The following is a 17211-nucleotide window of genomic DNA, read 5'->3' on the forward strand; positions in this document are numbered from 1 at the left end:
ATATACTGATCAGTAGTCTAAAGTATTTCCCCCTCAGAATTCATCAGAAGTGATCATTTCACAGCTGTTCCCTTTTAAACAAAAATTTCTTCTGGGGGGGATTTCCCCTGGACCCCCCAACAGGGTTTCAGTTCTCGAGGTCTATGCCTTTCAACCCACCCCGATATTCAAACTAAAGTTAGGCCCTTGTCCTAAAAGCAGATGTTCTGTGCCTTCCCATCAGCTCATTCTACAGGTTTCTCTGCCCCTGCTGCGCACAAATTAACATTTCTCAGCACAGAAATACAGGCCACACAGGGAGAGGAGTGGCACCCTGGCCTACTTTTTACACTCTGACCAAGTCCAGGTGGCAGCGACTAAAACTGTCTTTGAACCAGAAGTCAACATAAAGGAGCGTAAACTACTAAGAAGCAATCTGCACAACTATACCAGCTGTATTCGATTTATTTGAAAGACAATTAAAAAAAACAAAAAAACAAGAAAAACTATTTAAAAATTTTATTAGCCTCTTTGGGGGAATTTAAACTACAAATGAAGAATAGCTATTAACAGGATTTCAAGCCCAGGCCTGTTTCTCAGTGTCCACGGGCAGAAAACATAATGATAACGCACATAATGAACAATGCGGATTGTTCTCTTCATTTAAAAAAAGAAAAGAAAAGAAAACCTACATCCTGCTGTATGCAGTACCTCAGCTAAACATGTACACTGGAGAAGACATTTGCAACTACTTTCTATCACCATCCATTGTGTTTTTTTTTTGCATTCTGTTGTTCTTTTTGAGCATGATTAACATAACTAAACTCTTTTAAATAAATTAAACGAAGCCTCACCATATTAGTTCAGGTACACTCACCTCTCACCTTTGCTCTTCTGTCCGGCACGTGGAGTCCTGCAGGCAGTTCAGTTAAGTTTTGGTTTTGGTCCTCGTCTATTCTCCCTTGCGGAGCACCTGTTAAGTTCATTACTTGTACATCACAAATTTAGTCACAAAATGGCAGACCGCAGGGGAGAGAGCAAAGCAAAGAAATGTGTTCAAAGTGGATCCGAATGCAACCCCGGGTTGTGTGGTCATGTGACCAATTCAGGGGTGTGGAGGTGCATTCTGGTACATGTGCAAAGAGCCTGTCAGTGCTAATGTGAATGAGAATGCAAACTCGGGTACAAATTGAAGTATTTTAGTCAGGTCAACCCAACCAGTCTAAAAGCATTTGCTGTATGAGCTACTGCATGAGCTGCTTTTTAAAAAAAAAAAACAAAGTTATTTACTTCAGTTTAAATTTCACCATTTTGTCTGAGAATTACAGAAATCCTACAGTATATCACGTTCCAGTACATGACGCCATGTGACAGAACTGTTATTTGATAATGCACAGTACAGCTCAGGAGCATTTTGTACAACAATCGCAGTGCATTAGCCAGCCCTGTAACACAGAAGTGACGTGAAGGAGAGGTGTATTTGTAATGCATCGTTTATTTACAGTCCACATCTTTTCTGGTAATACAGGAATAACAAAGTCATGTGCATCCCAAATGTACCATATTTTACTGTTACCGTGGCATCATTTGGCATATTGCTTCACAGACCCGAGACAGAGCATACACTGTTAGGCAAGCTGTATTTCTGTTTTTCTTTTCTTTTTTTTCTTTTTTAAACAGCAAAACAATAAATTAATAAATTACTTCACTTTTCACACGAGGATAGAAAAAAAAATGTACAGCAGTAATAAAATATTAAACATTTACATCAATCAAATGACAGCTTACTGAAAGGCATTCCCCCTCCCCCCCCTAACAACAGACATTATCAATGCTTCATCGCTTTTAACACTCCACTCAACCAGTGGGTCTGTTAAAACACACACACACACGCACACACACGAGACAGAACTACACCTCTTAATCTAACACAATACACGTGGTGTTTCCATTCACACACATGTAGGTCACTTTACCCAGGCAACGAATTACATCTCATTTCACACACGGAACGGGCCAGTTCACGACCGGTCAGTCCACCACTTATGACAAGCCCTGGTCACCTGACGGTGACTGCTTCAGCATAGCTGTTGTACGGGCTCATTCCAACTGGAATTATGGGACACGAAAATGTATTCTAGACTGTGGTGTTGCCCATTTGGGTACAACAAGAGGCCGGCGCGTCCAGAAGGTGTCTAGCGAACCTACGGCCAAAACATCCCATAATAAACCCAGAGCCAGCAAACTACTGATTCTAGGCCGACTTCAGCGCAACGGATGAGAAGTGCGACAAGTTACAGAAAATGGCGGGATACAACCACTGCTTATGTGCTCTCATCCCTTCATTCAAAATGAGTCGATATTTACTTAATGACCACGTTGGTCCCACAACCCCAAACCAAGCCAGATGCTGGTGGGCCCCCTACTGAGTATGGTTCTTCCCAAGGTTTCTTCCTATATGCAACCTAGGGAGCTTTTTTTACTGTCACCCTAAACACGATTAAGGTTTAAACTGGTATTTGCTGTAATGTGTTCTGTCAGAAATGTTTTGTCAAATGTTCATTCTGACGTGGGACACAGAATTCATATTTAACCCTGAATGGAACTCTTGAACAAATTAAATATCATCAGTCAACATATTTCTTCCGCAACTACAAAAAAAAAACTTAGTCTTAAAATAAAATTGAGCCATTGGTGGTTCCAGCCTACTGCCCCCCCCCCCCCATTAAATCTTAGCCAATTAAATCAGTGCATCACAAATGTACAGCTAAACTGCTATGCTCCCAATTACATAGGGGTCAATATTAAAATAGGACCCATTTTTTTCATGACAATCCATGAGAGGGTTCAGTCTGATTATGTGGTGCAGGTCTTGCAGTAGCACAAAAAATACATTTCTACAATACGCAATCAGAGCCAAGGAAAATGTCCATTAAACTGCAATGAGCATATATAAACCAGTCCAAAGATAAATCAGTCTATTAATAAAGGATAACTAAATCAGAGCATCAATCTACAGTGTGATCAGGTGCACCTGGTCCATGTCCTGGGAGCTGCAAGACAAAGCTGGTCCCAGATTAGCAGTCCTACTCAAACATTTTAAGAATATTGGCTCTGAAGTCCCTTTACACCTTCAAAAAACAAAATAATCCTATAGTATTAATACTGGGGGGAAGGGGGGTTCCACTTTGACCAAATATTCTAATGGAAAGTGTTAGTTTTTACACACTCTAATTGCAGTTACATTTTCCACATTTCAGTACAACATTTCACTCACTTTTCATGAACACTCCCAGGAAGAAAATGCACTGAGCTTCCCTGAGAGTGTTCATGGGTTAAATGTAGTATATTATACATTATACTACGGTATAGCAACTTGTCATCCCCGGTGAAATGCGTCAAACTACAATTCTGTCATCAATCTGAGCCAGAAAATACAACGATTGGCATTTCTTTTTTCCATGAATACGTACGTATTCATATTTACGTAATTTACTCAAATTGACATTGCATTGGTTGATTCTGCCTTGTGACACAAAAATAGGGCCCTAGCTTCAACTGCAATTGCATTTATGTGAATGTATAAAACCTGCTCAAGCATAAACAATTATTACACTGTGCAAATTAGTATAAATTCCAAAAACAGTAAACAAAGACTTTCGGGGAAGGATCTTAAAGCCTTGTCGTTATGAGCATTACATATAGAAACACACATTTTGAAATTAAAAATGAGAAAAGAAATACATTATACAAAGCTCCAAATTCATTAATGGGAAATGCCGATTTGTGTATCCAATTCTACCTGAACTTACATGAAAGCAAAAGGTCGTAGCCAATGATTGATGTTTGAATACTGCCTCAACAGCCACTTAGCTTCCAAGTGCGGTCTGTTGCTCACACAGTCCTACAGGTCGTGGAGGCCAGATAGAGTCATCTCCCCATTGGACAAACAGTGAACTGCCTCGGCACCACCCAGGGTCTCCAGACTGGGGAATTTACGCCTAAATGTAGGGGAATTTTAAAAATGCATAAGGGGCGTTTCACAGTAAAAAGGTAGAGGGAAAATGTGAGATTTTTAAATGAAGCATGGGGTACAAAGTGAAAAATTTGTATGGGAGTCAAGTGGCGATGGGGAGGTTTTGATGGGGAGATCAATTGGAGATTGGGGGTTTTGAGGAGTTTGAATTTTTTAGGGGGAATTAATTCAAGCATCTGGCAACATTGGTAGGCTACCACCTCCATCATTTCTTAAATTAGATCACAGATAATGCTCCCAACATTCGCCTGACATCAGTGCTCCCTGCTTTGGGAAGATTATTTTCAGACCTCCACAGACCGAGCCGTCTAATGAGCAGGAGCCCAGCTCTCAGCAGGCCACGGTTCAGAACGTTTGAAGTACCAACTGAAATTCGACAGTCTGAAATACTCCCTTTCCCCATGGGTAACACTGGGAAGACATATGAAGCTTTTTTTTTTTCGTTTCTTGTGGCATATTATGTGAGACTGAAGATGTTACACCCACAGACAGCACATACGGTCTCGCTTGTAGCAGCTACAGATTTACCCTGAAATCAAACGTACCTGCAGGTTTCACGGACACGGAACTGGAATGAAATCCTGTTTGCGCGTATACGTCACGCAAGACCAACAGTCATAACAGATTATTGCTAAGGCTTCAGAGAAACAAAGGATTTTTCATTTAAGGCTGTTTTTTTTTTTGCAGGCATGCAAACCCGTGGCTAAATAATCTAATTAAGTTACCTGAATTAAATAGCTCGTCCTTGTGGCAAAATGATTCTCTTCGTCATATTTGATGAGGATCCTTTATGGCACCACAGTTGCTACGTTTCCATTAGAATGTCGCTGCGATTTTGGTTGAACGTGCAACAAACATTTGGCTTTGACGAAACGGCAATCAAAACAGGTGTTTAAAATCTCAGTTTGTCAAGGGTCAAACGCACAAGCTGCTCTTTTCAATTTGCCCAGCTAGGAAAAAAATGGGAATCGACATTCTAAGGGTGAAGCCACACATCCTCAGACGAGTTCCCCTGGCATTGCCCTCTCCTCCCACAGCTCCATCTGCTGCTTATGGGCATGTTTTCGAGTTTTAAAATAGTGTTCGTTAAATGAATATCTATCGTATATCTAGGAAATCCCCACAAAGCAATAATTAACAAGTCCTCCGAACAGAACTATGTGGAAGGGGGAAATATTATTTAAAATCGAAGAATCTTTAATCTGATTGGTTATGGCACCATGTTTCCCATCCTTCAGGTCGCTCCGCCCACTTGCCCCAGCTATCCCAGCATGCATTGCGGACGCGAAAACTCGGCTCCAGTTGAAATGAATGGAGGCGATTACAAAGTTGCGTCTCGTCGGGGGATGTGTGACTTTAGGGCGAAGCCACAATGCATTCATGCTAATTGAAATGTAGCTTTGGTGGCAGGCTTTGCTTGGCGTTTCGACTAACAATTTTGTACATTGGCCACATTCAGTAACGCTGAAATAACAATACAATAATGTTTGTGATCCGCTGTCCACATCTGAGTACGGTAAACTAATAACAAACAAACAAGTCCCATCAGTACTTCTGACCAGCAGACAAAAGCAATAAATACGTTTGTCAATATGTCTCTGCCCATTCAAACTCAGTCTTTTCATTTTTTTTTCTTAACGTTTGCAACAGGAAGTTGGTTACCTTGGTGAACCAGAGCGATTTAGTTTGTATTTCATGCCCTTGGCTTTAACATATTATGAATGCCATGCAAATTGTTTTTTTAAAGGTCAGAGTTCAAATGCACAAATTCACGTGATCACCAGTATTCATCCAGTCTCTCAGTCGGTGGAGAGCCCAGCAGTCTTGGACATTGCACAGTGTGAATATTGGTATGGCTACTGGGAAGTTGCTATTATGGCTTTGAATCACATTCACCATAAAAACCTTTCGACAAGCTCCACGAGGGCTTGGCTTTCCTACATGCACTTTCCCATCTCTTCTCCACAGTCCATACGACCGTGCAGTGAAGGTCCAGTCAAGTTGGAAAAGGGTGTGCATGTGTGCGTGCATGCATGTTCGTGTGTGTGTTAGTCTGTGGGTGTGATCCTGTGTGCTTGCATGTGTGTGCATGCGTTTTTGTCTGCCCATGTCTGTGTGTGCATGCTCCCACATGCTTGAATGTGTGTGCATGCTTGTGTGTGTGCGTGTGTGTTCCTTTGTGTTTGCATGTATGTGCATACGTGTGTGCATGTGTGTGGTCCTGTGTGTTTGCATATATGTGCATGCTTGTGTATGTGTGCGGTCCTGTGTGTTTGCATGTATATGCATGAGTGTGTGCGTGTGTGGTCCTGTGTTTGCATGTATGTGTATGTGTGGGTATGTGTGCGTGTGTGGTCCTGTGTGTTTGCATGTATGTGTATGTTGGTATGTTGTGTGGTCTGTGTGTTGCATGTATGTTGCACGAGTGTGATGTTCTGATGTCGTGTTACGCTGTGCGTGCGTGTGTATGTGTGTGCATGTGTGGTCCTGTGAGTTTGCACGCGTGTGCGTGCGTGTGTATGTGTGTGCATGTGTGGTCCTGTGAGTTCGCGTGTAAGTTGGTGTGTGTGGGAGCCGTTGCTCTCCCGCGATGTCCGCGTGATCCCTGGCGGGCGGCTCACTGTCACGACTTGACGCCCTTGGCGGGCTCAGTGGACTGCCGCACGTCGGTCCACTCCTGCATGGTGCTCTGCAGCGCCTGCGTCTTCTTCTTGTCCACCTGCACGTAGTCCACCTTCTCGTCTGACGTCACCGAAGAGGTGGAGGGCTGAGAACCGGAGGGAGGGGGGGTCACAAGACAGGGGTTCAGTCACAAAGGGGTGGGGGGTGGGGGGGGGTGGTGCTCTAACAGCAGGTCAGCAGCACTAAAGGACATCTCTCCACGCTGCAGCCTCAGCTCAGTATGATTATATTACTTTAAGTGCCTGTAGACACCAGAAAATTACCACCAGTAAATTCCCGCAGATTACTGACAATTTGCACAGGAATCATCTGCTTATGTCTTGCAAATGTTAGTTTATTTTGGTTATAAATATGTAGTTTTTATCATTTTCAAATGCAATTTCATTAGCATCTAATGAGTAAAAGTATTTCAAATATTTGCCTTGCCCAGCATGCACTAAAAATGCATATAGTGCACACCTCATCATGATGGCCACATTTTATTTAATAAGCTAAAGTAAATGATATATACTGTAGAACAGAGAGCAAAGCCACAGTAATAAGCTATAACAAGTGATGTAGAGAATAGAGAGCAAATCTACAGTAATATGCTAAAGTAAATATACTGTAAAATATATACTGTAGAACAGAGAGCAAAGGTACAGTAATAATATAGTATATAATATAGTGATACAGAGAACAGAGAGCAAAGACACACCTTTCTGTGCGGACTGACAGACCCGGGCTGGAAGTCCAGGTCCAGATAGTCGACGTTTCCACACTTCCTGGGGGCGGGGCTGCTGGTGCCACTCACTGCTGGTGAGGTAGATGCTGGGTTCTGTGGGCGGAGACTAAGCATCAGATCAGCTCAAAACTGCTGTGGCGCTGTAGGCAGCCATTTTAGGAACAATACAACAACAAGAAGAACAGAGAAGAACCCACCGTACATCATTAGAGTCATTTAAAAACAGGGGTTTCCTAAACTTTCTGAGACCACAATCCAGTAAAGAAGCTGCATACATTACTATACTGATATTACTGGCAATATAAGTGTATTATGTACTATTGTATGACCTCTCCCCCGTGTATATCACAGCCCACTGCAACCCTTCACATAGCCAACAGCATCCCAGCCCACAGTTTGGGAAGCAGTAATGTCAAATAAACTGGCGTAGACTATCACTCTCCATCACTGCAGTGCTGGGATTGGGTGAAGAAAATATAATAAATGGACTCAGAGGATTATCGGGGGTAAAGATTATGTTATTTTAAGTACCTGTAGACACCAGCAAATTACCACCACAAATTCCCGCAGATTACTGACAATTTGCACAGGAATCATCTGCTTACGTCTCGCAAACGTTAGTTTATTTTGGTTATGAATATGTTTTGTTGAAAATCCTCAGGAATCTGCAGAGAGTTTTTATAAATAAACTGGCGTAGACTATCACTCTCCATCACTGCAGTGCTGGGATTGGGTGAAGAAAATATAATAAATGGACTCAGAGGATTATCGGGGGTAAAGATTATGTTATTTTAAGTACCTGTAGACACCAGCAAATTACCACCACAAATTCCCGCAGATTACTGACAATTTGCACAGGAATCATCTGCTTACGTCTCGCAAACGTTAGTTTATTTTGGTTATGAATATGTTTTGTTGAAAATCCTCAGGAATCTGCAGAGAGTTTTTATAAATAAACTGGCGTAGACTATCACTCTCCATCACTGCAGTGCTGGGATTGGGTGAAGAAAATATAATAAATGGACTCAGAGGATTATCGGGGGTAAAGATTATGTTATTTTAAGTACCTGTAGACACCAGCAAATTACCACCACAAATTCCCGCAGATTACTGACAATTGCACAGGAATCATCTGCTTACGTCTCGCAAACGTTAGTTTATTTTGGTTATGAATATGTTTTGTTGAAAATCCTCAGGAATCTGCAGAGAGTTTTTATAAATAAACTGGCGTAGACTATCACTCTCCATCACTGCAGTGCTGGGATTGAGTGAAGAAAATATAAGAAATGGACTCAGAGGATTAGTGGAGGTATATTCAGCTCTCATACCCCCCCCCCCCCAGGGCTCCCACCTGGCTGACCATGGCCACGTAGTTCTCCTCGCTGTCAGCGGAGTCCGTGCTGGTGATGCTCTGCGTGGAGATGGGGCGACAGTGCAGGGAGGAAATGGGGTTCAGGACGGGCCTGGGGGAGATCAGAGCAGAGAGACTATCAGCGCCCCACCTTCCCAGCGCAGCCCAACCCAAACCGCCCCAACTAGCATGCCCCCCCCCCCCTTGTAGTGCAGGGGACACCTACGCGGGTCGGGTCCAGGACATGGTGATGGGGCTCTTGAAGGGCAGCTCGTCGATAATGCCGTTGGTCATCAGGTCCAGGGGAGTTGGCTTTGCTAAAGTCACAGGGTCAGATTTAAATGTGAGTTCCTTTCAAAGTCTCCTTTCAAATATGAGAGTCAGACATACAGGTTACCAGACCTGGGTAAAATGGGAGAATCTGTGAAAATGCATTTCAGAATGATTTGGTTTCATTCTAATATTTAAAAATCCTTCTGAGGATTTTAGCAGCACAAACCAACCAAAAAGTCTGTTTGTTACAAATCACAATTTTTTACAAGTTGAAGTTTTTGTTACCAACAGAAACAATCAAATGAAAGAAGAATTATTTTCTTTATATTGGTGACAATAGATCAAATAATCGGCTGGGTTTGTATTGTTGTCGAAGGTATTTAAAATAGTTAATTGACCCAGATCTGGTTACAGTGGCGGTTGTAAAGTGGCAGATGGGCTTATGTGAGGAAGTGAGAGTTTTATTGTCATACTCAGAAGAGGCAGGTGAGACAGAGAGGAGGACGTACACTTCCTGTCCGGCTTAAGGTTGCGGTTGATGGGGGGCGGAGTTATGTCGCTCAGGCGGCCGGGGCGGTGACAGAGGGAGGCGGTGCTGCCCTTGCGGGCGGGAAGGGTGGCGGAAAAGCCCGGAAAGTCAAAGTGGTGCGGGCCGGGGCTCATGGGAATGTAGATGTTCTGGGGGCTGTCGGCCTGGGCGGGGTTAAAGGGCGAGGGGGCGGGGCCGGCCTGGGCGGAGTTAAAGGGCGAGGAGGCGGAGCCTGGGTTCATTGGCACGTAGTTGTCCTCGGAGTCGCCGCTGTCCGAGCGATTCAAGGTGGGCTTGGCTCTCTGTCACAAAGCAAAGGCCGAGACCATCCTCAGTTACCCTATTACACCGTTATCCATCAAACGAACACACACCAGAGCAGAGCTGAGGTCACTTCTGGTAAAATTGAAATTCTGTTTAAATCTTAAGTAATCTGGAATCAGTCGATTCCTATTTGAACCTGAGCATTCACATTATGACTTGTGTCAGGGCTTTTTGCACATCACAGAATTATAGGTATCGTCCTAGACAGGTACCAAAACACAACATTACATGCAAAAACAAAGGTAAAATGTGCAGCACATACAAAAAAGTACAAAATTTTATTAGACTGAAAACATTTCAATTAATTAAATGAGGCAAAGAAACAGTCATTTTTTAAAGTAGCATTCTGCCCGTTCCTGATACGGTAAGACTGGTGTTTTGTGTTAGTTCATTAGCTAGCGTGAGGACAGGCTCACCATGTTGGAGGTGAACCCGTTACTGATGGAATCCGCGGATGCGCCAGAGTTACTGAGATAATACTTTCGATGGTGATCACTGTTCTCAAATGAGGAACCTGAGGAGAGAGCAGCACAGCTGTTATGGACGTTTCACTGTGTCGGTCAATCAATCAATCAATCAATCAATCATTGCTTTTGTACAGTGGAAATTAAAACCAGGTTGTCACACAAGGACTTGTGTTTGTATTTCTGTCTGCGTCTGACACACTGAAAACCAACATATTTCAGCTAAATTGCACTCTTTCAAACAACAGTCCAGACATACACCACGCAAGACACGATGAAGGAATCCACCATAAATTCCGTCCACGCCAAACATGGTCATTTTCCCAAGGGGATCAACAGAACAGAAACAACAGGGAAAAAAACCCAATTGGGTCATAATTCAGATTTGAAAAGTCATTCAACCTGAACTCCTGGAAAACACTGAGGTCCAGTAAAGATCACATATATAACGGAGGGAACTGAACAGGGCCTGTAAGTGTGACAGGGTGACTCACATCCTGTGATGACCTGCTCTACGGTAAGCATGATGCTTACAAGGGCTATGAGAACGCTATGTCTCCTTACAGTGAAAGCCCCCTTTAGTGAGAACAATACACTGTGCTACACATTACACTAATAGTACTTACAGTATCCAGAGCAACTTACACATACTGAACAGCGTAGTCTGTAAGTATTTTACCAGTACCACAAAATTTGTTGTTTTGGCTCTGTGCTCGACCACATTAGATTTGAAATGAATCAATGTTAAAGTACAGACTGTCAGCTAATTATCCATTTATACTGCTGAACATGCACTGAAGCAATTCAGGTCAAGTACCTTGCTCAAGGGTGCAGCGGCAGTGTTTTTGGGTCAAAAGCCCAGTTCCCTAACCATCGTACTACACTACCGTCATGCTGTACTGAGAGACGGCTCAGCAGGGCAGGGCAGAAAGACAAAGGCGCTGTTGAGTCCCACTCCAGTCAGACAGTTACCCAATTACTGGAGCCCGAGGGTCCCACTGCAGTCACATGACACAGCACCTGGGTAAAGGTTTAAATGAGTAACAAGCTTTCGTCAGACAGGACCCAAAATCGCAGGGCTCTTGATGAGGGGCCTCCTTTCACACCTCACTGCTCTTAAATTAGTCTCGGTCAGGGGGTGGTGGGACAGACGTCGGTCAGGCTGGCAGGGGTGGGGGGGGGAGGGGGAGGGAGGCGACCGTTCTGACCCCAGGAGGTCTGGACCAGCTCGGTCCGGCCCCGGAGAGGAAAGCCAGGGACCCGTTACTGGCCAGCGGCCTGGAACAAGCCATCGCAGAGCTCAGCGAGAAACATAAATTTCATTAGCCCCCCCAGCGCAGTCTGGCAGACTGCACTGTTTGTTTCCGATTGGCTGAGAGCGCAAAGCCCGGATAGGGAGAGCAAGAGGGAGAGGGGGAGAGAGAAAGAGGGAGAGAGAGAGAGAGACAGAGGCAGAGACAGAGAGAGAGAGAAATATGGATAAAGAGAGAGAGAGATGGAGAGGGGGAGAGAAAAGGAGAGAGAGAAATATGGATAAAGAGAGAGAGAGATGGAGAGGGGGAGAGAAAAGGAGAGAGAGAAATAGGGAGAGGGAGGGGGAGAGAGAGAGAGGAAACAATAAAGAGAGAGCAAGAGAGATGGAGAAAGAGATAGAGAGAAGATGCAGGTAAAAACGTGGTCGTCTAAGGAACAATGAGACACTGAACGACCACACTGCTAAACTTCCACTCCGTCTTAAGAGCTAATCATTTGTAATCATCATTAATACCGAATGATTAAGCGATATTGACATATTTTGGATTGGTTACATTTTTCTGACATTTTAGTGTGGGATGACTACTGAAGGCACTGTTGGTATTTTCACCGGGCAGTCATATGATGTAATATTTTAATAAAGTGGTTCAGGTTAAGTACGTCGCCCCAGGGTGCAACAGCAGTGCATAACTTACTATTTTATTCTGAAGGATTCTGGCTACAACCCAAGTTCCCCCACCACTGCTCTACAGCAGGGATCGGTTCAACTGAAATTCAGTTAATTCAGGGAACTCAAGACATGAATTCCATATGAAAATTTCAGAACTGAAAAACGTCCATGTTATTTTTCACTGACTTAATTTAATTTTATATCGGCTCATGATGTGATTTTCCCTGACCAACCAGAAAATACTGATTTTCAGACCCTAAATGTCTACACCAGGGGACTTGATTCTATCAAAAACTCACATTACGACTTTACAGCTGCGAGCAGGAGATAATGTTCAACAATAAAGCCCAATATTAGTGGGCCAAAAACATTCTGGTCTGTAAATCAGTACTTTCTGTTTAATCAGGAACACTGTTTCGAGCAGAGAGAAGCGGTTGTACCTCTGTGGAGGCGGATGTTCTCCACCGCGGGGAGGGTGTTCCTTCGTGAGGCGACGGACGGGGCGGCCGCCTCCCCGTTCTGCTCCCCGAGGGACTGGGGGCTCCCCCACCGCTGGTTCGGCTGCTGCTCGGACCCCTGGCTGGGTTTGGGGGGCCTGGGCGGGGGCTCCGCCCCGGGGGATTCTGGGACGGCCGGGCCCAGGGCGTTGTGGTTCTTGTCGAAGGTGCGGGGCGTCTGGTAGACGGACCCGGGGGGAGAGGGGAGGAGGTCGTAGTTGTCGTTGCTAGGCAACGAAGGGGGCGCGGCGGCCGGGGCGCCGCTGGGGGTCTTGAAGGCGTACGCGTCCTTGAGCTCCGCCTCCCGGCCCCGCCCATCCGGGCTGTAGCCCCGGGGCAGGTCGTAGCAGGGGTCCCGCGGCGAGCCGTCGCGGACCGACGGCAGCCGACGGCGGCCCGTTTTGGGCAGGCTGTTGAAGCCGGACGGCTGGCCGCCGGCGCCATTGGGGCAGTGGGCGGGGCCGTAGGGGAGCTTCTGCACAGCCGGGTCACTTCCTGCCAGCAGCCCGCATCGCGCCGCCTGGGAGAAGCTGGCGCTCCTGCAACGGATCACACGTGCCCGTCAGACCGCGGTCGCCATGGCGTTCGCTCACCCCGGCACCGCCAGAGTGCCGCAGATGCCCAGATCACCAGACAGCTCCTTCGGTGCTAAACAACTGCTTGGGCCTCACTGTCAGCAATCCCATCAGCCACCTGTGTGGGATACCCTTCATGGAGGTCCCCCTTTCTTTTCGTCCAGTAGCTGTACCCTGGATTTGACGTGGCTGCTCTATCTCTCTCTCTCTCTCTCTCTCTCTCTCACACACACACACAAACACACACGTATATATGGGATTAATTCCCTTTAAACTCAGCCAGTTCAGGAATTTCATTACAATTTTCATAGAAATGGAAATTTATGGAGAGTTTAAAATTTTTTTTTTAAATTCATGAACAGAAATTAAGTTTATTCTGAACTCTGTACACAGGAGGGCCAACAGCTGTCACAGGAAAGGACATTCAGCACCACACGGGTCCCACTACACACAGCCCAGCAGCAGTCAAGTGGTGTACTGTCAGAGAATAGCCAATCAGAGCTTACTAAACATGAATATGCACACGTGTCTTAGACGGTGTCCATTCAACAACTGCGATCCTCACGCTATTTTGTGGAGATAATAGGCAGTGTTGCACACGGCACCATTTCCCCATATCTACATTTTCTATCTTTCCTTATCATAAAGGAACATTATTTAAATTTAGGCATTTAGCAGACACCTCTTATTCACAGCAGTTTCCATTTTCGCATTCTGACCTTTTATACAGTCGCATACACAATATTAGCAATGGCACTACCCCCAGCAGGCAACTGAACTTGCAACCTGAGAGTTACAGTACAAGCCCAGTGTCACTGCTTCTTTCAAAGTGCTGTCTCTGTGTGCTTATGCACACGTTCAGTAAGGTAAAATTTCACATGATACCTGTATGTCAGGACACATTTTTCTCAGTAACACTGGTGCCTTGCCAGCTTCAAGTTCCAGTAATGGTCTGCTGAAAAAAAACTATATTGGAGGAAATGTGGGTAAATCAGGAAGGAACTGAAGCTTCGGGTTTACTCTTGTAATGTCATGTTTACTTAAACACTCCACGTCCCAATGCCAATGCCTTGTGATGTTCAGCTAGGACAGGTATCAGTTTCCAGAGAAAACAGAAATCCGTGTCAAATTTCACAAGGGGCTTTCCCATTGAAATTTTTCAAGGAGACAACACATGGCAAATCTCCAGATCTCGGAATGGTCAACGGAGGACAGGCTTTAAAAGAGCGTGACGCACACATTTCAGTCAACATACAGGGTGAGGGAAAACCATAGACGTCTGATTGAAACCATAGAAGTCATATACAGGCACTGCAGGACATGCATGCAGGAGTAGCCTAGGACATTTCCTGTCGAAGTCATCCACAGCACTGCCTCAGACACTCCCCTTGTGCCATAGGCCTCATTGTACCAACCTCTTTGAAATGTGTAATATTTATTCAGCCACTAGGGGTAGTCAGATACTGCATTTGCACATCGGAACGATCCAGATGTCTGGCACAAAAAGCACAGTACTCAGAGCTATAAGTAACACTGAGAAGTGAAACGTACTTCAACGGCCTTTCCAAAGTCTCAGAGTCTAGACAAACATACAGTAAATGGATACCGGGCACGTGCCATGCCACTGATGTGGTTACGTTAATTCGCTTCAGAATTATGTCGATCGGTCCGTCATTCGATGGCAACTTCATTAAACACATTGTTAGCACCCACAAACACTGTTCCAAAACGCCGATGTCATCAACATAAATATCAAAGGAAATGTGAAAAGCTGCTAGTACAAATGCACCTGCTGATAAAATAATGTGTGCGACCTTCACAACAACAGCACAGCAAATTACCTCCTGCACACCTCTTGCTGGAGGAGGATAACAGTACAATTATTAGTGGCAAGAGGACTGGGCTGATTTATTTTGGTTTGACATCATAATAATAATAATAATAATAATAATAATAATCATCATCATCATCATCATCATCATCATCATCACCATCACCATCATCATCATCATCATCATCATCATCATCATCATCATACCATCTTTCTCCCAAGCACTTCTGAACTTGCCGTGTCCATTTAAGATAACAAATGTTACCAAGGCAACCTCAGCAGCATCCTTTGCCACTTGCATAAAGCATGACGAGCTGTCAGAGGGACCAGCGCAGTGTAAGATAAACCGTACACGTACACGCCTCAGATTGATCTCTCAGAATTTTCCCACAGCTGAGCCGCACTTTCTGGCACACGGGGGACTTGCCTCATTTATTTGTCTTATTTTGTAGTCCTTGTCACTACTAAGGCACTAAGTGGAAAGATCTTGCCGCTATGACATTTAAGACTCCATTTCCCAGTCTAAAGATCAGGCCCTGCTGCAGGCACACATTTGCAAATTTTATAATGATAATAAAGACGGCCCCAGAGCCGTCTTTATTACACACACAAATACACACACAATAGTAGCATGGCAAAGGACTGACTGGATATCATTTACTGCTATGTTTCCGCTACTGCTTTCCTGCTGTTTCAGAGATACAGGAGAAAGCGGGGCCTGGCTAGCAGGCCTTGCATAAAAGGAGCGCTCTCTCAGTCCATCAAAATAACAGCGCGGGCTAAAATTCTACTCTTTATTCTTAATGCCCTACAAATGCAACCCCACATTCTCTCTGCTTAAGGGGACCAGCTGGACCATCCAGAGATGTAGGCCTCTCATATTCAATTTAATTTCAATTCACTGTTATTTGCACAATGCTTTTCCACAAAGACACTGTCGCAGTTACAGGAAAAAATGAAAATAGGAAAGTCTGCGTCTGAACCCCAGTTATAACATATAGGTTATAAGGTTATAACATTGCCACAACATGGCAGCAACACTGTTAGAATGTTTTGTTAGCTGGGCTTTGGCCAGTGACCTGGTATAATGTGTTATAATACATCATCTTTATTTTGTGTTCAAGGGATATGTTTGAAACCAGACTGTGAGACACACCTGCAGACTGGTTATAATCCTTATAAGAAATAAATTCAGGTTAAGATCATAAACCTTAGTGACAAGTACATTGGTAGTGCACCATTACCCTAAATAACAATGAATAAGGTGACCAAAAGCATAGCTCATCAAGCAAAAAGAGAGATTAGGGTCAAACAATGGTGCAACCAAGTAATAATTATTCAGTTAATCAGTAATTTGTCACTCTAAACAGTGTGTCCATTTTCAGGGCAGTTATTAATCAGTGTGTGTGACTGTTCATTACATCTCTGCAGTGTGATTTAGAGTTAAAGGATGATTTATCGTCAGATCTCAGAGACTTAATTAAGAAATATAAGTGAAACGGTTGTTGTACCGACAGCGATGGAAGGGACAGCAATATCCGTTCAGGGTCTGGAGGAGTGTGAATCACAAACGGCGTCCCAGCAGCCTTTGCTTTCCACCCACAGAGCTGACGCGTTCCCCTGTCCAGCTTCATGTATGTGATAGATTACAGTAGCGGTTGCGTAGATCAAATGTGAACCTTTTTTGGGGGGGGGGGGGTGGGGTGAGGCAATATTAATCTGCTGTGTGGGGAAAAAAAACCTGATGACGTCCTGTTTCCCCCTTGATTGTATGTGAGCTGGTTGATATTGATGGAAGAGTGAGGTATCACCAGCCCCATATTGAGTGGAGCTACAATGAGCTCTTGTTTTGAACCAATCAAAACGCTTCTCTACCCACAAATCACAATGACTGACGCAAATCAGTGAGGCACTTATATGATGTAGGAGCCCTGCACATTTCAGGTTTTCTGAAAATGTTGCTCTCACATCAATAACTGCTGGGTAAACAGACCTCGGGATTGGTCGCATTGGTTGAGCAGG

At 44.5% G+C, this 17211-nt stretch overlaps 1 protein-coding gene and 1 long non-coding RNA gene across 3 annotated transcripts in view; both read right to left on the minus strand.

The window, feature by feature from the left end:
• Window positions 1-1456: 1456 nt before the first annotated feature.
• Window positions 1457-6392, minus strand: LOC135236110 (uncharacterized). Its single transcript, XR_010324513.1, has 2 exons — window positions 3792-6392; window positions 1457-3032 (listed from the first exon to the last, which is right to left on the minus strand). It is a non-coding gene; the product is annotated as an uncharacterized LOC135236110 (long non-coding RNA).
• An 81-nt stretch (window positions 6393-6473) lies between these two features.
• The window catches only part of LOC135235968 (GRB2-associated-binding protein 2-like), a 52877-nt gene continuing 42139 nt past the window's right edge, over window positions 6474-17211 (minus strand). The window contains exons 4-10 of one of the 2 annotated variants that reach the window (XM_064302075.1): window positions 12727-13322; window positions 10315-10412; window positions 9555-9876; window positions 8999-9089; window positions 8782-8884; window positions 7395-7514; window positions 6474-6782 (exon numbers count right to left, since the gene is read on the minus strand). In XM_064302075.1, the coding sequence (XP_064158145.1) occupies window positions 6639-6782; window positions 7395-7514; window positions 8782-8884; window positions 8999-9089; window positions 9555-9876; window positions 10315-10412; window positions 12727-13322 (1474 nt within the window). In that variant the 3' untranslated portion in view covers window positions 6474-6638. Of the gene's footprint in view, window positions 6783-7394; window positions 7515-8772; window positions 8885-8998; window positions 9090-9554; window positions 9877-10314; window positions 10413-12726; window positions 13323-17211 lie in introns of both variants that reach the window. The other variant, XM_064302074.1, reaches the window with a different exon arrangement.

The sequence above is a fragment of the Anguilla rostrata genome, chromosome 12, assembly GCF_018555375.3.
Source record: "Anguilla rostrata isolate EN2019 chromosome 12, ASM1855537v3, whole genome shotgun sequence".
Classification (NCBI taxonomy): domain Eukaryota; kingdom Metazoa; phylum Chordata; class Actinopteri; order Anguilliformes; family Anguillidae; genus Anguilla; species Anguilla rostrata.